The 23,607-nt window shown below is 45.3% G+C and overlaps 1 protein-coding gene across 3 annotated transcripts in view; it reads right to left on the bottom strand.

Annotated features, from left to right (window-relative positions):
- Nucleotides 1-500: 500 nt before the first annotated feature.
- Nucleotides 501-23,607, bottom strand: part of PLD1 (phospholipase D1) — a 137,569-nt gene continuing 114,462 nt past the window's right edge. For 2 of the 3 annotated variants that reach the window (XM_035134148.3, XM_035134149.3), the window contains 6 exons: nt 14,686-14,799; nt 13,258-13,307; nt 10,473-10,607; nt 4,289-4,442; nt 3,626-3,740; nt 1,708-2,677 (listed from right to left, as the gene is read on the bottom strand). In XM_035134148.3, coding sequence (XP_034990039.1) covers nt 2,453-2,677; nt 3,626-3,740; nt 4,289-4,442; nt 10,473-10,607; nt 13,258-13,307; nt 14,686-14,799 — 793 coding nt within the window. In that variant the 3' untranslated portion in view covers nt 1,708-2,452. Of the gene's footprint in view, nt 2,678-3,625; nt 3,741-4,288; nt 4,443-10,472; nt 10,608-13,257; nt 13,308-14,685; nt 14,800-23,607 lie in introns of all 3 variants that reach the window. The other variant, XM_035134147.3, reaches the window with a different exon arrangement.

Genomic DNA, 23,607 nt, shown 5'->3' on the forward strand with positions numbered 1-23,607 from the left:
TTCATGTATTGTGGGGTTACGTACTGGGACCTTCCACGGGCGCCATTGGGGGGGGGGTTTACTGGCAGATGCCATGTTGGCGACCCCTGACTTGGAAATATGCAGAATAGCATTGGCTGAACTGAAAGCTCAATGGCGACTCAATTCCAGCTACGACAGTGCCTTCACATCGCAGTAGTCCTCTGAATCAACCTGATTCCCCAGCAATTATCCCCAAAGTCCACTTGCAAAAAGCAGCAGCAGCAGCAGGACAAATTTGAAAGCCGACACTTCCTGAGAAATCGTAAGCGATGGACAGCACATCACAGAGACATACATTAGCCATGCAGTTTTCCCTCCTAAAAGGATGCTGTGCATAAATTATTGAACCATCACGACAGACTTCTAATTCACCATCGGCAAAGAAGGCATGTGATTTCTGCCCATGCTATGGATTAGCAGCATGAAATGCCAGGCACTGTATAGCAACGTGAAACTAAGCCGGGCAGCAGGCCCGCCCTTGAGGAATGTTAAGTGTTATTTATCAGCATAATGCAAAGCGCTAGACTGTCCTCCACCTAATGAAATTGCTTACTATACAGACAACAAGGTGCTTGAAATGGAGATGGAGGTGCCAGTTATGTTTCAGGTGGGAGTACCCTGTCATAATCTTTTACAGCTAAAGGATATAGTACAACATCATTTATCTAAATCCCCCTAGTGGGTGGCTGCATATCTTGAATCAGAATTGCCTGTGACTGCCGAATCGCAATCTCCTTTATACTGATGGTGGCCTTAAATAAATAAGGTAAAGGTAAAGGACCCCTGGACGGTTAAGTCCAGTCAAAGGTGACTATGGGGTGCGGTGCTCATCTTGCTTCAGGCTGAGGAAGCTGGAGTCCACAGACAGCTTTCCGGGTCGTAAATACTACTGCTCAGGCTTTGGGGCCTTGCCTGGACAAGGGAGCAATCTTCCTTGGGCACCAGCTGCAGCACCTGTCAGGTCTCCTGTTGCTGGCACCCAAACCTACCTTTGTATCCCATGGTGACTGACTGTGCCCCAGGAAGCCATCACACGGGGAGGAAGGGGATCCATACCGCAGGTGCTTCACTAACAAGGGCGCGACATAAATGGCGTTATGCAGCACAATGGATAACCAAGAACTTGGTGGTGTTGACCCTTCATTGCCAGCACCCTTGCTGCTGGGGGACTGTGCGTAGCTGCCAAGTCTCCCGTATTCCCCAGGAAACCCCCATTTTTCCAGTCGTTTCCTGCTGGCAGCCCAGATTTTAAATCCCCCGGATTCTTACCGGCCCGGGGAGGCTCCTTCTGCACATGTCTGGAGTCTCTGGACATGCGCAGAAGCAATTTCTGGCGCTGCGGCCATTTTGGAAATGGGCAGAGCATGCATAGAAGCAACTTCCGCTGCTGCTCTGCCCAGTTCCAAAATGGCCGCAGCGCGACTTCCGGTGCCGATCCCGGATTTTTCAATCTGGGAGTTGGCACCTATGGGACTGTGCACCCTGACGAACCACGGCGTCAAAAGCGCTTTTATGCAAACCAGTGCATTAAACAGTGGGAACTAAGCTGAGCGTTGCCTCAGAACGTTCCAGACCATACTGATGTAATGGGACGCATGCAAGCACTCCAAGACTAGAAGCATTTCTTGCTGTGAAGAGCTGAGTGCCAACAGACAAACAGTGATCACAGTCATGGCCCAAAGTGCAGTGTTTTCTCAGCAGTCAATTTACACAATGCTCTACCCCCGCAAAAAAAAAAAAAAAACGGAGTTTAAAGAAAAAGAAATAAATTCTAGCTAGGTAGCCTAGGGCCAAAGATTTAACCAATTGCAATAGCCCACAATCCACCACGGGTGTAATAAGTACATTGACAGCACATGCATATTCACAGCAAATAACTCAGTGTTCTGTGCACAGCTCACGACAGACACATGGATGCAAATTCACTTTGCCTAGTGCAAGAGGTACTTCCTTGGAAGTGGTGGCCTTAGTTATTGTTGTGGCAAGTGGTTGCCAAACATTCTCCAGTGTAAAACATAGTTGGGACGAACAGACGCTTTCTCCCAGTTCTTTATGGCAAGGAGTTTCTGAATTCCCTTTGAGGCCATCGGCCAAGCAGAGCAAGCATGCCTGGAATAAGTAGCGTCTTGCAATATGACTTGTGGTCTTTTGAGGAAGTGGCTTGCAATTCCCGTCCTTCCTGGGTTGCTTAATTGCAAGTCCTCTTTTATCCGTGAGCAGAACTTGTCAGTTATCGGTTGCTTTTGACATTTCACCCTGCTGCACTGCTGTTTTCTCTGAAGCTCTTCCACCAAAAGGCACTTTTGGATCGGTGCAGACTTTTCTCCCTATGGCAAAAACATTCCATGCAACCACAATCAATTCAGCAGATCTCCAGAGAACCCTGTTTTTGCTTTTTGTGTTTCTTAAATCCAACATATGCTGGATCCTCTTATGTCCAAGTCTCCATGGGGACCATGGATTCTTTTGTCCCGACGGAGGGAAGCAAATTCTCTTCTTGCAGGAAACCAAAGGGGAACTGAACTAAAAACCCATGGATCTTTTTGAGTTCTTCTGCTGCTTTGGCAGGATTTTCGCAAGCGAGCTTCGGCTTAGTGATGTGCTCCCGTAACTTGGCCAAGCTAGTCACTTCGTCATTGGGAAGGCTTCGGAAAACCTAATTCAAGAGATGGATGGAGAAAAGGAGTGTGAGCACAGAAGTCTTTCCAAAGGCCCATCTACACCAGAGACTTAGCCAAGGGTACCACCTCTCCCCACAGAACTGCAGGTCTGTGCCAAGGGCTAGGGATCTCAAACAGACAACCGAAATCTGTCAGTTTGGGTTTTTCTCATTTTCCCAAATGTTTGTTCAGTTCTCCATATTTACATATCAGTTTGCAAATGTCTTCCCTCACCTCATAAAAGAACTCAGCATTTAGTATGGTTTTCTCCTAATATACATGTTTGGCTTCATACACACACTTTTGCAAAGCCGTTTTCCCCCAATGCAATGCATTTTGTATGCTATTTTCACAAACATAAGCCTTTTTATGCATACTTTACCCAAGTATGTGTACTTCTGTGCATGCTGCTTGGCTGGAGAACTGCGCTGCACAATTCAGAGAAGTACAAATTTCAAAGGATAGCTGTGTTTCGGTTCAGACATTCTTTTGGAAAGCGCAGATTAGGTATGCTTGCCTTTTAATGTGAACTGAATTGCATTTCTCTCTAGTACCCACATCAAACTACAGTTCCCAAGATTCTTTGGGGGAATCCATGTTAAAGTTCATACACACATTTTGACTGATTATGTTACTCACCCATTTCACTACAGAGGAAAACCCGCAATGTAGCCCTGGGTTTCTGCAACTGTTTTCCAGACAAAACTAAAAACTACCAAACTCTGCTAAATCTAAGAGCAGATAAGGGCACAGAGCCCAGCTTCTTGGGGCTCAATGCCCCGCAAGTAGTTACGCAGCCCCTCCCTGCTGCTCAGAGTATCTTGTGGAAGGTTCTGGAATAATTGCCCCTCCTTTAAATGTCCCACCCACAAAGCGAGGGCACTCTCTATTCTCCTTCACAACTTTTACAAAGGAAGAGTGGAATGCAGGAGTAAATATATCACCTTATCATATATAGTGGCATTGCGTGCGGCCGTTGCAACCCACACTTCCTTGAAGAATTTGTCGCAAACAGGATCCTGAATATCATTAGGGTCTGTTGAACTGCCAAGGACAACTCTGAGAATTGGGGAAAGATGGAAAAAGAAAGGTATTATACACTATTGGAGACATAAAGAGTTATGCCCAAACCTCACTACACAAATGGCTGATTCAGATATCTAAATAGACGGAGTTTGCCCACTTGCTTACTTATTTGTGATTTGCTGGTCAGCGGCAACCATTTTTCGCCAGAAATCATGTACGGAGAGAGGGAGGGGGATGGACAAACCAGTTTTCCCTTTGTCTCTCTTTTGCTAGTTGGCTGCAGCCATTTCAGGAAGAAACCATGGAGGGACAGTGGGGAGAGACTGAACGAATCACAGATTAGAAATGTTCCCATAGGAATCAATGGAAATTGTGGACTCGTTAAGCGAAGTTGCTTAATGAATGATCTCCTGGGAATGCATTGTGTTTGGTAAGCAGGACCTGTATGTACTTACTACTGGGCAAACATGGATAGGATTGCACTCCAAACCTCCTATTATGAAACAATTTATTTTTTCCTTCTTCTTAAGTTGGGTTGCAGCCCTACTTTTAACAAAGCAGCTTGGGGCTGCAGTGGGTACCTGAAGCACTGAAGGCGGAGAGACTGAGCAAATCGCCCGGCTTTGTAGTCTTCTCCGTCCATCACTGAAGGAAGGGTGTCTGTATCCTGCACGATGACGGCCATTTCGCTGTCTCGCTTGCCCAGCATACTGCGGTCATTGATGTTAGCAGAGCCTATGGAAGACATTGGGAGGGAGAAAGGAAGAGACACAGAAACGCGGTATGAGTAAGCTAATGCTTTGAAGTGGCTCAAAAGGACCACGTGGCAATTGACCATACAAAGGACGCTCATATTTCAGATTGCACTGCAGCACAGATTACGAGAACTATAATAATAATTCAATTTATATCCCAGCACAGCATCTGTAGGATGTTTTTGTCTTCACAGAACATATTTGTTGTTGGATTGAGAATAGGATAAGCACAGGCAATAAGTTACCCCTCTTTGTGGTTGTCAAGAGACAGGCATGGAAGCGCTTGCAAAAGGGTTTCTTTTAAAACAATGTTTCCCAGCTGTTTTTGAACTACAGTTCCCATCATCCCTGACCAGTGGTCCTGCTAGCTAGGGATGATGGGTGTTGTAGTCCGAAAACAGGCCTAAGTTTGGGAAGCAAAGCCTACAAAGGTTGCAATGTGGGTTGTGATGTGGATCTTACTTTACAGAAGAGAGTCCTCCACTTGGTCCTAGTGCAGTTTAAAATAATCCCCGAAAAGGAAGAGCAACAGGGAACCTAAAGCTACCCATCACCAATAGGCACACAGGTCACCTGGCCACAGTCTTCTTCACTACAGCAAGATGCATTGTGAAATTACAGTAATCATTGCTAAATGCGCATCTGTATATGAGCTTATGCAAATTGGTAACTGTTTCTTTAAAAACACCTCTTTTTACGAGAGGTAAGGGGTCACCCAATATCCCCTTCTAGATGCTGTGTCTCATTCCTGGTCTCCAGACATCTTTTTACCAACCAAAGAACTACGAATACCTGCAAAATCCGTTTTGATGGGCAACAATGCCTCCATCGTACTACCTCCAGCTTTTATTAAAACTATCCACGGGGCTACATAAGTTCTCCAACCAGCTGAAAGCGCTTCCTTTCACCAGCAGGCAACAGAGCAGCGGAGACTGAATTACCTCTTGTGCAAACTCTGAAGGCGACCAATATAAATGCCTTGTGAACATTATCCACAATTGGAGCAACCGGGGGCTCTGGACATGAAGATCTGTTAAAGGCAGCCTTTAACAGCTCCTAGTATAAAGAATCAAAACCCCATAAAAAACAGCCAATGACACAGTGGGGAGAAGAAGAAGCAGGGCAGGAAAGAGAGGAAGACATACCACATGCTTCATAAACTCCAGCATATGAGAGGTTAAACAATTCTCAATCCAAATGAAGAAGAAAAAAGTCTGGAGCTTAATTTCTCCAGCAGCTCCAAGCTGTTTCTACAGAGTGATGCAACTACACCAAGGAGTTGTAAGACCGAAATGTCTGCTATGTGTGTGTGTGTGTGGGGGGAATTGCCTAGGGCAGAACATGGGAAGTGTTGTGGTAGCTGTGAGTGTTGCTGCTTTTTGTGAGGTAGTGCAAACCTTTGCAAGGGCAGGAGGCCAGCAACCCAGTGTCACAGAGATCCATTAATCCATCCCAGGGAGAAGGAAGTAGTGTTTGTTTCATCTGAGAAGCATATACTGTAGACAGGATACGTACCAATTGGAAACAAAGCAGGATGCCTGCCCCAAAACATTTGCAGACACAAACAGGATTGAAAACGTGCCATGTATGACTGCCCTGATAGCATCATGAACAGAAAACATCATGAATGCACAATAAAACGGAGATATGCAGGGGGCCTGGAAAGTAACTATTTCCAGTCCTTTAAAAATGACTAAAAATGACTAAAATAAAGCTATGGTTTTCCCAGTAGTGATGTATGGAAGTGAGAGCTGGACCATAAAGAAGGCTGATTGCCGAATAATTGATGATTTTGAATTATGGTGCTGGAGGAGACTCTTGAGAGTCCCATGGACTGCAAGAAGATCAAACCGTCCATTCTGAAGTGCTCACTGGAAGGACAGATCCTGAAGCTGAGGCTCCAATACTTTGGCCACCTCATGAGAAGAGAAGACTCCTTGGAAAAGACCCTGATGTTGGGAAAGATTGAGGGCACTAGGAGAAGGGGACGACAGAGGACAAGATGGTTGGACAGTGTTCTCGAAGCTACGAACATGAGTTTGACCAAACTGCGGGAGGCAGTGCAAGACAGGAGTGCCTGGCGTGCTATGGTCCATGGGGTCACGAAGAGTCGGACACGACTAAACGACTACAAAAATGACTAACAAGACACAGGAGGCTGCAATCAGCATGGGGAGGTGCTGCTTAACACTCTGCCCATTTTCATACTAAAAAAACTGAACCCTCCCTTCAGCTATGTTGTTTTTTTTTAATCCACAGAGGAAAAGCCAAAACATATTTTCCCTGCAGGTGAAAAGGTAGGGATTTTGAGCAAAATACACTTAGAGGAAAAAAAATTCAAAGCTTTGCCCCAGTCTCCAAACCACTCCTGTCATATCGCGGTGTCACCAGTCAAATCCAAGGTTTTTTGTGTGGATGCTTTTAATTAAAATAACTGAACTCTCTCTGTGTGCGTCTCCTGTGCAAAGTCTAGTTTGGTTCTGACTCAGCCTTGGTTACCTGGAAACTGGTTACCTCCTCCAATATTTTAGCCTCATTCACCTCCTTGGCTTATACACAGTGTTGCTAGATCAGGAAAGTATGGTGTTTTAAGGCAGAATATCCATGAAACCCACCTCCATGATGAGACTCTTCCCCCCCCCAAAGATTTTAGCCTTCTCTTTAAAGGTAGATCAAACAAATTGGCCTAAACCCTGAAGATCTTTTTAATGGAACTCTGAATAAGGCAAAAATAATTATTACTCAGAGACATACGATGTTGGATTACAGCAAGAAGATGCCTTACTCCTGGAGAATTACAAATGTCTAAAATCGTGGCCTAACTTTGCAGCCGCCCCTTACTTATCTAACATTACTAATGAAGCCTATAGGTGGGCCTTTTCTAGAGCCCGATTTGAGGCAATGCCCTCAGCTGTGCTGTACAGCAAATTTATGCGGGTACCAATTCATGAGCGCCTTTGCCCTTGCATGTCCAATAAGGTAGAATCTGTCACTCACATTTTTATTTTGTGAATTTTACATTGAAGAAGGAGCTCGACTTATTTTACCCCTCTTGTCAAAACTTAAACCCTTAAAATATTATTTGGAATTCTCCCCCGAAATTTTATGAAAATTCCTTCTGGAAGATTCCTCAAGTCCAGTATCATATGATGTGGCCAAATTCTGCACTTTGGCTATTAAGAAACGTAAATCTCTTCTATTGAATAATATATTGCAAACTCCTTCTGTGTAATTGTTTTGCTTCCGGTGATGTTATTGCTGATTCTTTGTTTGGAATTATGGTATTTTGTATTGCTGGCTTTTGCTGTAATAAAACTAAACTGAAAGGTAAAGGTAAAGGACCCCTGACAGTTAAGTCCAGTCCTGAACGACTCTGGGGTTGTGGCGCTCATCTCGCTTTACAGGCTGAGGGAGCCAACGTTTGTCCACAGACAGTTTTTCCGGGTCATGTGGCCAGCATGACTAAGCCGCTTCTGGCCAAACCAGAGCAGCGCACAGAAACGCCGTTTACCTTCTCGCCGGAGCGGTACCTATTTATCTACTTGCACTGCGTGCTTTTGAACTGCTAGGTGGGCAGGAGCTGGGACCGAACAATGGGAGCTCACCCCGTCGTGGCGATTCAAACCGCCGACCTTCCGATCGGCAAGCCCAAGGCTCAGTGGTTTACACCACAGTGCCACGTGTGTCCCAGCCTTCTCTTTAACGTAGTTTTCATTAAGATATAGAAACATTTAAGTAATACAATAAGCAAGCTACTCTGGGGGCAGGAAATAGCAACACCATGCTTTCTGCAGTTTTGGATTCTTAGGCAAAGTGTCTACCGCGCACGACACTCCTACTGATTCAACAGCTTTCTTGGAAGGCAACCTAAACAAGGCAGTTTCTACTTCCTATTCTGAGATCGAGGAGGAGAATGAGTAAAGCCTGCCCTCTGCAACCACTAGGAGGAGAGAAGAGAAACAGGAAGATGACAGCCTTGTTGTCAACACATCCCCTCCTCCCTCCCCAATCCCTTGGAAAAGGAGCCGATAGAGCACACATGTCAGCACAAAGCATCCAAATTTCACAGCATGTTCTGTACTTTGAAGAGCAGATGACAAGTCGCCAAAGTTTCAAGGCAGATCCCAAGTTTGAGACGCGCCAGATGGGCCCAGTTCCCTGCAGAAGACCGTCGCAGAGAAGGGCAAATTTATTTCCTGCCGGTGATTTGGGCATCATTTCCTCCCAGTTGCGCCAAACTGCACCGAGTGCAATAATCAAGCCAGGGGTGTCTCGCTTAAAGTTGCCGTTCCTTTTGTGCCTGGTGTGCTTTCGTCAAAGCTGCAGCACAAGGAGGAATGCAAGAGGGCGAATGTCTAGCGGGGTTTGGTTACAGGTTGATAGAGGTGACTGAGACTGGGTGCCCTTTGCAAAAGTCTTACAAAATTTACCAGCATTTTTAAATAAAAAATAAGGAGTCGATCCTCCTTTGGGCCTAGAGTTTAGCCTCAGGGACCCTCCATCTTCCAATCTGTATGGCCTGGAAAGTGTCGGCAAAGCATTATACCTCACTGCAATATCTTCAGATCATTTATTCATGCCTTCATTTGCTCCGAGAAGGACTGAAAGCCCCACGTAAACATCCCTGGGTCTGGTCAGCTGCTTCCTGGACATCTGCAAACATCTGAATCTGCACTGACTCATTCCTTTTAACTCAAGTTTCCCTCACAGCTTGATCCTTCAGTCTTTGACTTCCATGGCTGAACTTTACCATGTGCTGGTCACGGTTTATGTTGCATTTCGGGGGGGAAATATACCTGCTCCTGATGCTAAAACAGTGGTACCTTGGTTTATGAACAGCTTGGAAAGAGAACGCTGCAAACCTGGAAGTAGGTGTTCTGGTTTGTGAACTTTCCCTTGGAAGCTGAACATGTTCCGCTTCCTGTTGAGTGTGTTTCATTTGTAAATTGAGTCCCCCGCTGCTAATCAGAGGCTTCCTGTTGAGTCTGTCGGCTGTTGAGTCCCAAGCACCCACGCAACACAGAGGTGATATTGGGAGCTTATGTTTTTGCCTTTTTTTGTTGCATTTTTGTTCGTGTGGATTTTTCGTTGTTTTTTTTTTTACTGTGTCTTGTTCTTCGTTTTATGGGACTGACTTGTGACTGTGGCTTGTGACTTCGTTTTTGTGACTTGTTTTTGTAACTGTGTGGAAACCAGTTCAGCTACTGATTGATTGATTGATTGATTGATTGTGTGACTGGAGAAATTGAGAAAAGCCCCACATCCAAACAATGACTATCATCAGTGCACATAAGAAAATATATACAGTGGTGCCTCGCTTAACGAATGCCCTGCTTAACGAAATTTTCGCTTAACGAAAGGATTTTTCGAGCGGAGGTTGCCTCGCTAGACAAATTTGTTTTATGAAAAATTTGTCTAGCAAATTGTGGTTTCCCATAGGAATGCATTGAAATTCAATTAATGCGTTCCTATGGCCAAAAAAAAATTCAAAAAAAATTCAATGCATTCCTATGGGATTCACTAGACGAATTTTTCGTTATAAGAAAAGACCCGTGGAACGAATTAAATTCGTCTAGCGAGGCACCACTGTATATTAATTTTTATCATCTACAATACTGTCTTATTTATTTTATAGTACAGTACATTGATTATTACTTTCGTTTTATGGATCAGTGGTCTTGTTAGATAGTAAAATTCATGTTAAATAGCTGTTTTAGGGGTTGTTTTTAAAAGTCTGGAACGGATTAATCCATTTTGCATTACTTTCTATAGGAAAGCACGCCTTGGTTTTAGAACGCTTTGGTTTTGGAACAGACTTCCGGAACGGATTAAGTTTGGGAACCAAGGTACCACTGTTATCAGCTTTAGGATGCTACTTTGGGCTGAGCTGTCAGTGCAGCAGCACCACAAGTCCTAGGATTGGATAGACCCCCCCAAAAAAACCTGCAGAGAAGTTTTAATTGAAATGCTTTGTAACAACACACCCTTATTTAACAAGCTTCTCACTTACCAATGATGACTGTGTTGTCATCCACAATCATCAGCTTGCTGTGAACGTAGATCAATTCTGTCACAAGCTTCCCTTCCAGCTCGGCGTGGTTTCGGAGTCCGCAGAACGAAATGTAATTGATCCACTGGTCTCCAACTGAAGCGTGGACAGTGGCAGGTGGTGGGAAAGGGAAGGGAAGCAAAGAGGCTTTAGGAATAGGAAAGTGCGGCAGTGGGACAACTAACAGCACCATATAAAGCAGCTATAGTAGCTGCACAGAAGTGGTAGGAATAGTAAGAATACTAAGAGGCGGTCATTACTCTTATTGGGACACCTTGGACTCAGCTACATTAGTGTGTTTTTAAGCGTTTTAAATGCGTTACAATACTGTGACACCAGGTGGCGCTGAGGAGTTTGCAATGTGATTTCCCATTTTAAGCTTTACAATGCGTTTTTCTGAAACTTTCTTTTTAAAAAATGTGTCTAGATCCAGCCGTTAAGGCACACTATAGGTGCAAACTGTCGTATGAACATCCTCCTTTGTTTGGTGTGACAACTCTAGTTCCTGGATGGGGAATACAGATAGTTTTTCTTTTCCTAGCTCGGTATGGTTCAAACACAACTTTTTAAAAAATAAAAAAATGATAGATGATAGATAGACAGACAGACAGAAATCGCTCTTTAATTAAATTGCCTACAAAACAGCTTTACTAATATTTGAATACATTGTTTTGATCTTCCAATAATAAATGTCTGCCAAGCTGTCAATGGAGCTTTTTTCATATCAACTGCTCCTTCCCATACTTCTTGTACAATATGGGCATTTTTTTAAATACACTAAGATCTTGTGCCAGATTGCTTTTTTCCATTCTTTTATAGATGACACCTTCTCCCCCTCTCTCTCTCTCTCTCTCCCCCCCCAATCCACCTGCCTCGTTTTTGGCAATTATAATTCTGGCTACCACTAGCACACTTGGCATGGATTTGTCTGTTCTGAATACTGTCCCCCTTAAGTTTCCCATTAGAATAACCATTGGCTACAGTTCTAATTTGTAACTCCATCTATCTTCCTGATTACTTTAATAATTGTATTGTATTGTTTGCTATTATGTCATGTATTCTTGTGGTTTTATACTGTAAAACATCCTATGATCCTTGGATGAAGGGTTGTAAATAATTTTTTAACAACAGCAACAACAACGATGATGATGATGAAGTCTACAATTCCACAGGACTTTCCAAGCCCTGCCTGATCTTGACCACGTCTCTGAGAAAGAAAAGGAGGCAGCCTGTACACTTTTTTTGAAGCCAACCAGGAGTCAGATATCACAAATTTATATTTGTGATATTTTGTATAAGTTTAGGAAGCATCTCTGCTACTGCAGTTTGAGAATAGTTGTACTGACCACCTTACCAGGTCAACTTATGAGTTAACAGCTGTAGCTTCCTTGTTGTACCTTATAGGTAAAAAGGTAAAGGTAAAGGGGACCCCTGACCATTAGGTCCAGTCGTGACCGACTCTGGGGTTGCGCGCTCATCTCGCATTATTGGCCGAGGGAGCCGGCGTATAGCTTCCAGGTCATGTGGCCAGCATGACAAAGCTGCTTCTGGCAAACCAGAGCAGCACATGGAAACGCCGTTTACCTTCCCGCTGTAGCGGTTCCTATTTATCTACTTGCACTTTGAGGTGCTTTCGAACTGCTAGGTTGGCAGGAGCTGGGACCAAGCAACGGGAGCTCACCCCGTCACAGGGATTCGAACCGCCGACCTTCTGATCAGCAAGCCCTAGGCTCAGTGGTTTAACCACAGCGCCACCTGGGTCCCATACCTTATAGGTAGCATAAACCAAAGACAAAAATAATCAAGAAATAATTATGGTTCAGAGCTTGATCACTCAATTGTCCCAACACAGAACCCACAATGTACCCCATACCTAACACTAGGGGTGGACAAATCTCTCAATTTTTGTTTAACTTAGTTTGTCATACTTCCATGTGAGTTTGCAATTGTTTTGCTTTGTTTTAAAATTCATCAGCATTTTAGTTTGCATTTCTCCTACTATAAACATTTTTGTACACAGTTTTGCAAAACATGCACACTTTTCGCAAATGTATCCATTTTAATGCATGCTTTCCCATGATGCACAGATGTTTTGGGTTGGAGAACTGTTTATCAAAGTCTAGAAAAGTGTGGATTTTGAAGGGCCGCTGAGTTTTGGTGTCTGCAATTTCTGGGAAGTGCGAATGACATTGTTGTTGTTTAGTCATTTAGTCGTGTCTGACTCTTCGTGATCCCATGGACCAGAGCACGCCAGGCACTCCTGTCTTGCACTGCCTCCCGCAGTTTGGTCAAACTCATGTTCATAGCTTCGAGAACACTGTCCAACCATCTCGTCCTCTTCTCCTTGTGCTGGTTCTCGCTAAAAATGGGAGCTGAACCGAATTCATCCCTCAACTCCACCTAACAGCGGCCCATCACAAAACCTAGTCTAGGGAGTCTGCTCACCATAGTATCATCAAGTAGAATGCTGGGGTTGGGAGGGGAAGAATTCGTTTTCAATCGCATCCAAAGGGATGCCAAGAAGTGCAGCTCTATTCTGTTTTCAGCAGACACCCAGATGTTGTTTTGCTACTTTGCTTCCTTCATTCTGAAGATCTCCTTGACATAACAGAGGCTTCCTACGCTACTGGTTTTACCATCCTGCAATTATGCCAGCTAACGGGTGCTTTATGGCGTATCCATCAAAGTTTAGTGTCCTCGAGGCCCAACAGTGTGCAGTGCGCACAGAGCCAAGCAAAGCACTTACTCTCTGCTTTCAGCTGTCCCAGGATCGAATTATCTCCTCTGCACATGGTCCTGGAAGAATTAAGGCCACGATTAAACTCACAAAGCAGCAGTATGTGAATGGGTTACAAGGATGGGGCTAATTAAAACCAACAGATACGTTCATATATAAAGCAGGGAGGTGGTGTCAAGCAACATTATTGATTCTAAAGGAAAACACAACACAACATAAGGAAGGCAAAATGTTGCAGGGCTGGTGATCCCTTCTTGGGATCCTGGAGAGCGACTGTCAGTCAGAATAGACAACACTGGGCTAGATTTATCTGACCCGGGGTAAGGCATTGTCTTATGCTCCTAAATCACCACATGTGTATGAAGCCAAAAGCAGTCGGTGACCCAACACCATTTCCAGACACGGGATTATTTAAGTGATCCATGGACCCGCCAGGGAGTGGATCACACACATGAGTCACTCCGACAACACGGCTGGATGTCGCAGGCCTGGCTCGGAGGGAGCCACGGCACATCTGTCAAGTCGCGGTGCACGAATCAGGGCTACCGAGCAACTTTTTTTAAAAAAGGAAAATGACGTTTGGGGAAAATGGCACATAACTGTGGTCTCTTGCTTTCGCAGCCTGTTGTCTGTAAGCGAGATACTAGGAAATAGAAGGCGAAAGCTTAATTTAAAAGCCAATGCGCAAATGTGCCCTGTGAGATTTTCGTAGCAAGGTCCAACACAAAAAGCCTGTGCTCCCTCTGCTGGCTATTTGACAGAAATGTGCAATAAAACATATTCATTTGAACTGGCAAGAGGAAACACAGGGCCTTTCGTGCCTCTGACGGAGGCCTTTGAGGAGAGGAATGGTTGAAAACTCTTCAGCATGCTTTGGAAACTGACTATGAAAAACCCTTCCACACCAAGCACACTCTCTCCAAGCTTCTGTTTATAAATCCAAGGGCTGGTTTCCACAGTGATACTAAGTCCTTCCTTGCATTACTGCAAAAATTCATGCTTGCAAGACAGAACTTTTCTCTTCTCTCTCTCCCACTCCTCCATACCCGCTAAATCTGCTCTGGGTTTTCCACAATGCCCCTCACCCACCCCTGGAGCAGATTTGGAGAGGGTGCAGATTGGAACAAGGAGACTGGATACCACCCAAGGCTCCAACTTTGTTCCTCCAACTCTGTCCAGTGGCCCCAACATCTCCTACCCCCTTACATGATATCATTTACCTTTTTTAAATTACACACAAGGTCTTCCATGCGTCAGGTCTTAGGATCCTGGGGCAAAGCTTGAATCAGAGATCCCCTTTTACCCCTTTGCCTGAGAGACTCCACAGAAGACCGATGCTGACCTCAACTGTGTGCAGCCTAGATTCCCTTCAGTAACACACCACAGCATATTGCCGAGGACAAAATAATTTGGGGCAGTTGGAACAACCCAAGATACCTGTAGTTAAAGTGCATGATTGCCTGCAGTGCATTTCCTCCTCCTGTTGAAATATCGCCCTCAAATCCTGGCAGCAGTGGGATGACTACATAGACTCGGTACCGTTTGTTTTCCCTGGAGAGAAAACACAGGAAAAGGTGAGCCAACCTTGCTCAGGTCCCAGAACAAGAAACCCTGACACTCCTAATACTGGTGTGGTTTACGAAATGCAGAAGTTCTTCCTTTTATTAATCTGATTTATTGATACAAGGCCAAAGGCCAGTGCAATGGATAACAATAAAGGCACAATAACTGCAAACAATAAATAATTGAGTGGTCTAAGCAATGATCAGTTAACCAATTTAAATAGCCAAGTGATGAGCCTGTTAAATACAAAGGGGGGGGGACAAAACCCAAAATATGTATGATAATATACCGGTAATTGACATTACAGTATCATGATAACAAGAAGCTGCAGAAGTACTTAAGTCAGCCTGAGATTTTATTTAAAAGCTGGTTTCCCCCCATATCTGTTTGCCAACACTGGTGTTAGGTAATGATCTAGCATAATATTGCTCTTTGATATGACCTGCCCCCCAAAAAAAAAGATAAGAAAGGAGAAAACATGGAAGAAGAGTTTGGATTTGATATCCCGCTTTATCACTACCCTAAGGAGTCTCAAGGGATGCGGGTGGCGCTGTGGGTTAAACTACAGAGCCTAGGTCTTGCCAATCAGAAGATCGGTGGTTCGAATCCCCGTGACGGGGTGAGCTCCCATTGCTCAGTCCCTGCTCCGGCCAACCTAGCAGTTCGAAAGCACATCAAAGTGCAAGTAGATAAATAGGTATCACTATAGCAGGAAGGTAAATGGTGTTTCCGTGTGCTGCTCTGGTTTGCCAGAAGTGGCTTTGTCATGCTGGCCACATGACCTGGAAGCTGTACGCCGGCTCCCTCGGCCAATAACGCGAGATGAGCGCCGCAACCCCAGAGTCGGTCACGACTTGACCTAATGGTCAGAGGTCCCTTTACCTTTACCTTTAAGATGTCTCAAAGCGGCTAACAATCTCCTTTCCCTTTCTCCCCCACAACAAACACTCTGTGAGGTGAGTGAGGCTGAGAGACTTCAAAGAAGTGTGACTAGCCCAAGGTCACCCAGCAGCTGCATGTGGAGGAGCGGAGACGAGTCCACCGCTCTTAACCACTACACCAACCTGGCTCCCCAGTGTGAACAGTGAACAGATCCCCACAGCACTGGCAAGGGACTGGGGCAGGAACATATTGTCAGATCAAAGATTTATCTAGTCCAGCTTCCCTGCTACCCACTGTGGACAACCAGCTGCTCAGTGAAAAGACCACAAGCAAAGCATGAGGGGAAATAGCTCTCTCCCACTTGTGTTCCCAATCAACTGGTATGCAAAGACAAGCAGCCCCTGAGGTAGCCTACAGCCATCATGACTAGTAGCCATTCCTAGCCTTTTCCTTCGTGAATTTGTCTGTCAGGTGTAAAGCCAGCGAAGGGCTTATCCACATTCACATTTTGCCCCAGGTCTGCACTTAAAAGCTCTGAGTCGTTGTTATTTTGCCCCAGAGCTTTCTCTGCAAAAACTTGCTCTTTAGCACTCCACCGAAGCAAGCATGAATTTAAGTTTTCCACAGAATACTGTTTGCTCCGACGGAGCTTTAAAGAGTAGGTTTTCACGGAGGAAGCACCAGAGCAAAACAAACTGGCAAACCCAGAGCTTTAAAGTGGAGTCCATGTCCGGAAAGAGCGGATGAAAGGTAAGTTTGGACAAGCCTCAAGCTGATGGTGGCAGCTATCATTGCGTCTTCCGAAAGTTTAGCTGTGCTCTGTGTGAATCGCCCAACATTTGGATTCATTGCATGTCTCCTGATACTCGTAAGGGGGGGGGGGGTGAGAGAGAGAGGGGGAATGTCTCCTGCTTCCAGGGATGAGGAACTTATAGTCCTCCAGATGTTGCTGAACTACAGCATCCATTGGCCATGCTTACTAGGGCTGACAGAAATGATGACCCAAAGTTTACGAAGAGCAACAGATTCCCCCTCCCCTTCAGTTTCTCCATACCACACATAACTGCATACCCCCCTTGTTGTGTCTCCCTTACTTGACCTTTTTCCAGGCGTAAAAGGCACCCAAATGCTTGCCCTTTTCCTCACGGGAAAGTTGTTCAAATCCCTTCATCATTTCAGTTGCCCTTTTCTGCACCTCTTCCAACTCAACCATAAATATACCCAGCATTTCAAGTGTGGTGGCACCACAGATTTGTCACGGGCCATTATTGAATTTCTAGAAAGGGTTGGGAGCTGGTTCCCTTCGCCTTCAAAGGGCGAAATGAAAACATATACACTGCAGACTAGTTTAATAGCAATTCTGTCTCCTCAATGAACTCTGGGTACTTTAGTGCTGGTGGGGGTCTGTGTGGGAGGTGAGGGCCCAGAGGGACCTCAACACTCTCATCAAACTACAATTCCCAGAATTCTCTGGTGGAACCCATGACAGCTCAAACAGGAGATAAGGACAAAAACTGATATATGTTTGCTGTGCAGATATGCTGCTAGTGCTCAATGTCAGAATTCACAAACCATTACTTCTGAGTGCATCCTTTAAAAAAAAAAATAGAAATAGTGGATGGAATTCAACGTTCTGCTCTTCCTATCCTTCCATCCGCTGGCATTTCAGCTGGCCAGATGGAATGATTCCTTCCTCTCTTTCCCCTGCACACTGTTCTGGGGTTTCTCAGAGCCAATTCTGGGGAGGGGGCAGCAGGAGGGAACCACATTGCACACGCAGAAGTCCCTGAACAGGGCTTCCACTGCCGAGATTCATTAGGTGAATCCCACCCCGTGTTTTTAGCAGCCAAGTCCATTAGAAGCTTGCCACAATTGCAGAGAGATTTGCAAACTCCGTTCTCCCTCATAACATATTTGTTTTTATTCTGGCTGACAGATAGATGATTACTATGCTGGCCAGTCAATTTCTGTACAGTTTCATTTCCAGAGATACCCTTTGAGTCCCTCTCCTTATTTATTTTTAACTCAGTAATTTGCCAGGCAATTACAGCTCAGCTAATTAGCATTCGTATGGAGTCTGACTTTCCAGGCACCCATAATAAAATTTAGCAGGGGTGCGAAAACCGAGCGGCTCCTGCATTTCTCGTAAGCCAAAGGGGTAAGAAACAGCCACCAGGTGGCGAGCATCTTATAGTTTGGATAAAACTCCAGGAAACATTGAAAACCATTAGAGATTCTACCAGGCAGATACAGCATTTCCTAGTAATTCTTGCTAGGACTAGTATTTATAAAACAACATTCAATATTCAGATTCATTTTCTGCAGTTAATACTGGGCTCAGAAATAAATGGGAACGTTGCCATCTTTTACTACAAAGTCATAATTGAAATAATCTTCTAGATTGCAAAAGCAATTAAAATATTTCCATTAGTAAAACTGAGAAGGCACTTGGGGGGGGATCCATAAATTAGGGAAAATATCTCAACCCATATGTTGCACGAGTATCTGTGCATAGTTTGTTCTTCTGGCGATAAAGGCACGGCTGAATCCAAGCACCACGTTCTCCAAATGCAGCCCCGTCAAATAGGTAAGGTGATTGTCAGCTTGCTATTCATTGTTTTACAGAGCATGGAGCGTTGCAGAATAACACAAGCAAAAGAGAGACAGCCAGCATCCCGCCATCCAGGGAGCTTACAATCTGCAGTTTGGCAGCAAAGGAAAGGAAAGTGATTGACAAGGATCACAAGGGAGAACTAGGAATGATCTGGACAGACAAGCATCTGTTCAGCACAGAAGAGCCTTGTAAGGCATAGCTCAGGAGTAGAGATTCTGCTTTGCATGCAGAAGGTCCCAGGTTCAATTCTCGGTATCTCCAGGTAAGGATGGGAAAGTCCACCTGCGTAAAACCCTGGAGAGCAGCTGCCAATCAGTGTAGACAAGAGCGAGCGAAGTGGACCCATCATCTCACTTGGTATAAGGCTGCTCCTGTACTCTTATGGTTAAGTGCTTTCAACACACCCCAAGTCACATTGAATATCAGGTCATAAAACTGCAATCCTCAAACAATCTACACTGTGGCACTCCCGAAAACCACTATAGGTGTTTGAAAATGGCACCGATGGGAAAACTTGGTATATAGTCTTTTTAATCTTTCCTAAAATGGACGGCCCATGAAAATAATGAAGTAGTGCATTTTTGTTTCTGCAAAAAAATAAAAATGAAGGTACATTCACCCAATGTTATCCTACAGACCCACAGGTTAAATTAAATTAAATTAAAGGCGTCTGCATGAGACAAGGCAAACAGCTTGGACACGAGGAGTATTAGTTGATGCTTGCCAAAATTAATTACAAAAATAAATCACTTATGAGCTTCCCATTTTCATCATTCAAAAGCAGCATGGCTAGCTCAGAGGGAGGGGGAACCACGACCAGAAAATCTATGAATGTCGATATTGAGCTAATTAATTATATATGCTGTGTACTGCCTAAAGAACAAAGAGGTCCTTACGCTCGGGTGGAAAACTCCATCAAGCCCCTCCATTAAGGTTGAAATATTTATGCAAGAGCTAATTCTTCTTTTGCATGAGACCCAGGAGATGAAACATTCATATATTGGAACCTACTCCCCGTTCAAGCCACCCTCAAAAATTTCATAGTGAACTTAATAGAGATTTCATAGCATTAGAATTAATTCACCTCGATCCAGCAAGGGAGATCTCTATGCAGAGGCTGATTCTTACTTGCTGGATGAAAAGACTGAGAAAAGCGCATGTTCATGGCATATGGACCATAGGTGCCAACTCTATGGGGCCTGGGGCCCTTCACCTCCCCCCAAGACTTTAGGGGAGCCAGCCTCCCTCCCCAATATTTTCTGCAAGTTGGTGCCTTCTTCCTTCCCTCCCTTGGGCAGCCACTTCACCCCAGGCAGGCGCTGCCCTCTTTTTCCAGCTTGCCTCCTGGCTTTTGGCGCCCTTTCGAAGCACATCTGAGCTGGGGTAGCTGGGGAAAGGCAGGCAGCCAGAGGCAGGAGAGTGGGCAGAAACTTCTCTGGTCTGCCCAGTGTGCCATCAGGATTGGGGCCAAAGTGCATTACATGGTGGGGATTGGAATAATAATAATAATAATAATAATAATAATAATAATAATAATATATTATTTATACCCCACCCATCTGGCTGGGTTCCCCCAGCCACTCTGGGCGGCTTCCAACAAAACATTAAAATACAGATATCTATCAAACATTAAAAGCTTTAAGGGCTGCCTTAAGATGCCTTCTAAAGGTCTGGCAATTGTTGTTCTCTTTGACCTCTGGTGGGAGGGCGTTCCACAGGGTGGGTGCCACTACCGAGAAGGCCCTCTGCCTGGTTCCCTGTAGCTTTGCTTCTCGTAGCGAGGGAACCGCCAGAAGGCCCTCGGCGCTGGACATCAGTGTCCGGGTAGAACGATGGGGGTGGAGACGCTCCTTCAGGTATACTGGACCAAGGCCATTTAGGGCTTTAAAGGTCAGCACCAACACTTTGAATTGTGCTCGGAAACATACTGGGAGCCAAGGTAGGTCTTTCAGGACCAGTGTTATGTGGTCTCGGCGGCCGTTCCCAGTCACCAGTCTAGCTGCCACATTCTCGATTAATTGTAGTTTCCGGGTCACCTTCAAAGGTAGCCCCACATAGAGCGCATTGCAGTAGTCCAAGCGAGAGATAACTAGAGCATGCACCACTCTGGCGAGACAGGCGTACCAGGTTGAGCTGATAAACAGCTGCCCTGGACACAGAATTGACCTGCGCCTCCATGGACAGCTATGAGTCCAAAATGACTCCCAGGCTGCGCACCTGGTGCTTCAGGGGCACAGTTATCCCATTCAGGACCAGGGAGTCCTCCATACCTGCCCGTCTCCTGTCCCCCACAAACAGTACTTCTGTCTTGTCAGGATTCAACCTCAATCTGTTAGCCGCCATCCATCCTCCAACCGCCTCCAGACACTCACACAGGAAATGGCACTGGGCAGGATCTCAAATAGGGGAGGTGAGGAAATCCCCATAAGGGTTCCTGAGATGGTGCATGAGCTCCTAGCCAGAGCTTGGGTTGCCCAGGCATGATATCACACACCTCTGGTTGTAAGCAGGACCCCAGTTGCATGGCCTGTGCCACGATGGGGTTGCGCCACAATGGGGTAATTTCCAAGGGTATTCCTTGGCAGTTCTACTGGGGTATTCAGACTGCACCATGGGGGATCAGACAGGGAACCGATCTGTTCCACAATGCCATGCCACCTTGCTTGGATCGAAGTTGTGGGCGGCATGAACACGAGGGTATCATTTATTTGGTTATAAATTTGCATGGGATGTGAAGTTACTTAACTTCATGGATAGTTTGACCACCAGTGGATGCTTATAGGTGGTGGTGCAAAGCTGTTCAAGCACGTAGAAACACATTATTCCACATTTCACACACCCTGGGATAATGAACATTTTGTTCATCTGCATGGAAGATGGGTTATGGGAAATAGCTATAACAGGCTTATGCTCTGTAAGCTTAGGAGCTTGGTTGGTGGGGTTCAGTTTATGCAAAGCAAGTCTCTCGGACTGAGAGACCCGGCGCCTGCGAACTGCAGGAAACGGCTCTGGAGGCTGTGAATTAACTGGTTTGGTTTGACAGGAATGCATTCTGCTACGCCGACAGCACCACCTGAATCACAATTATACCAAGGCAAGCATATACTGTGCTGTTACAAAGAAAAAGAAAAAAGTGCTATTTTCTGCACCATGGAAACCCAAGGCTTCCAATTAGAATTATGCTAATGTGTGTGTGCATTTGCATAATTTGTTCTGCTAACAAGAGCCCCAGGTTTTGCAAAAAAAAGGACAGCCTGGAACACTTTCAGCCAGGGCAGGAATGAGAAACAGGCAGTTTACAACAGGGGAAGTCAGGTAACAGAAGACATCCGAGAAGGTGAAAGAGCTAAGAAATGCTTGAAGGTTCAAGCCCCGACCACACTTGGCTCTAGCCACTCTGGCCTGCCCTGGCCCTGTCTATGGATGGATTGCTCAGGAGACCCGTGATCTGTTTTTTGTTTATGAAATACTTTAATGCTCATACCAAAATATAAACTTAGTTGGTCTTTAAGGTGCTACTGAAGGAATTTTTTTATTTTGCTTCGACTCAGACCAGCACGGCTACCTACCTGTAACTAGCATGTGCTGGGATAATCCACATTCAACTGAAGCAACAGAACTGGAGGAGGAAACGCTTATTCCCTTCTCCCGATCCAAATCGCCCCTACACTCTGCAGGGGAGAAAAACACCTCCTCGTTTTTTCTTCTCTGACCAGCCTAGCTCTCTCTGTGTCTCTTAAACGAAGCTTTATTGTGCCGGGTGTTCTTTCCCACCTCTACCCTCTATATTTCAGATCGCTGTTTAAATTCCGTGCTCTCACAGCGATCTTGTGGGCGCGCAGAAAACCCTCGGCTTTATTTATATTGACTTCTCCAGCTTTAGATAAATGCAGCCTGCTCTTCATGATTGCAAGGCTTGATATACTAGCTTGCCTTCTGGAAACGCAGGGCAAACTGTAAACATCCTCGATCACTTCCCAGAGACAAGGCCTAGTAACACTGCAACGATCCACAGATTAATCATATTAGAATCCCCCAGTGGGCGGAGAGCCTTTAATCTTCCTGCTTAAAAGCCAGTTGCTTTCTGTCGAGATATCACCCACGCCTTGCACTATTGGGCTTAAATGATTAAAGAAGCAGAAAGCCAAACATTCAAAGGTGTCCTCCGACATTTAGGAGCAGGCAAGGAGGAACGACAACCGGGTTGTCAGCATCAACCTGGGGCCCCAAAAGTAAGCAGGTGCAAAGAACTATTAAGAGTGAATTTGGTTCAGAGGCCCCTTTCTGCTGTTCCACCAGTCATTGCACTGCAGGTAGTATAGATATATACTGGGTAATGAGCCCAGGTGTTGCAGTGGCCAAGTGTGCCCCTGAACTGAACACACACAATCTCTTTGTTGCAAAGGTATACTCAGAAAAAAACACCGTAGTATATACACTTGTAACTTAAGTTAATTTGCAGCTGGATCGAATATTTCCACCCATTCCCTGAAAATTCAGACAGACAGTATACACGCCAAGATGCCCCAAGCTGCAAGGAATGCCAGAACCACTGATTGAAGTGGTGGCAAAACATGGTGAGCAAAATGGTGTCATCATAGACAATGTAGACAGCAGAGCCTTCCAGGACCCTGACATCATTTGCAAGATCATTTGTCCCACCAGGCCCAAAAGTTTAATTACATAAAACGATTTTACATGAACAGGTGAATATTGCTTCGTGGTTTGGTAAGTCCAAGAACTAGTTATCTTCATGTTAAAAGGTAAAGGGCCCCTGACCATCAGGTCCAGTCGTGACCGACTCTGGGGTTGCGCGCTCATCTCGCATTATTGGCCGAGGGAGCCGGCGTATAGCTTCCAGGTCATGTGGCCAGCATGACAAAGCCGCTTCTGGCAAACCAGAGCAGCACATGGAAATGCCGTTTTTACCTTCCCGCTGTAGCGGTTCCTATTTATCTACTTGCATTTTGACGTGCTTTCGAACTGCTAGGTTGGCAGGAGCTGGGACCAAGCAACGGGAGCTCACCCCGTCACAGGGATTCGAACCGCCAACCTTCTGATCAGCAAGCCCTAGGCTCAGTGGTTTAACCCACAGCGCCACCTGGGTCCCTCTATCTTCATGTTAGTTTCTATATATTATAATTACTAGAGGAAAACCAGTTTGTGCTCCCATCTCACCCTGGCCACCTTGTCTTTTAACAATAACTTCACCCCTTTTTGAGCTCTCCACTTTCCCTTGAAAAATGACTCCGGAAATGCTTTTTTAAAGTCTGTGCTGGAGGTATTTGGCCTAGAAACAA

Source organism: Zootoca vivipara, chromosome 5 (genome assembly GCF_965207765.1).
Source record: "Zootoca vivipara chromosome 5, rZooViv2.hap1.1, whole genome shotgun sequence".
Lineage (NCBI taxonomy): Eukaryota > Metazoa > Chordata > Lepidosauria > Squamata > Lacertidae > Zootoca > Zootoca vivipara.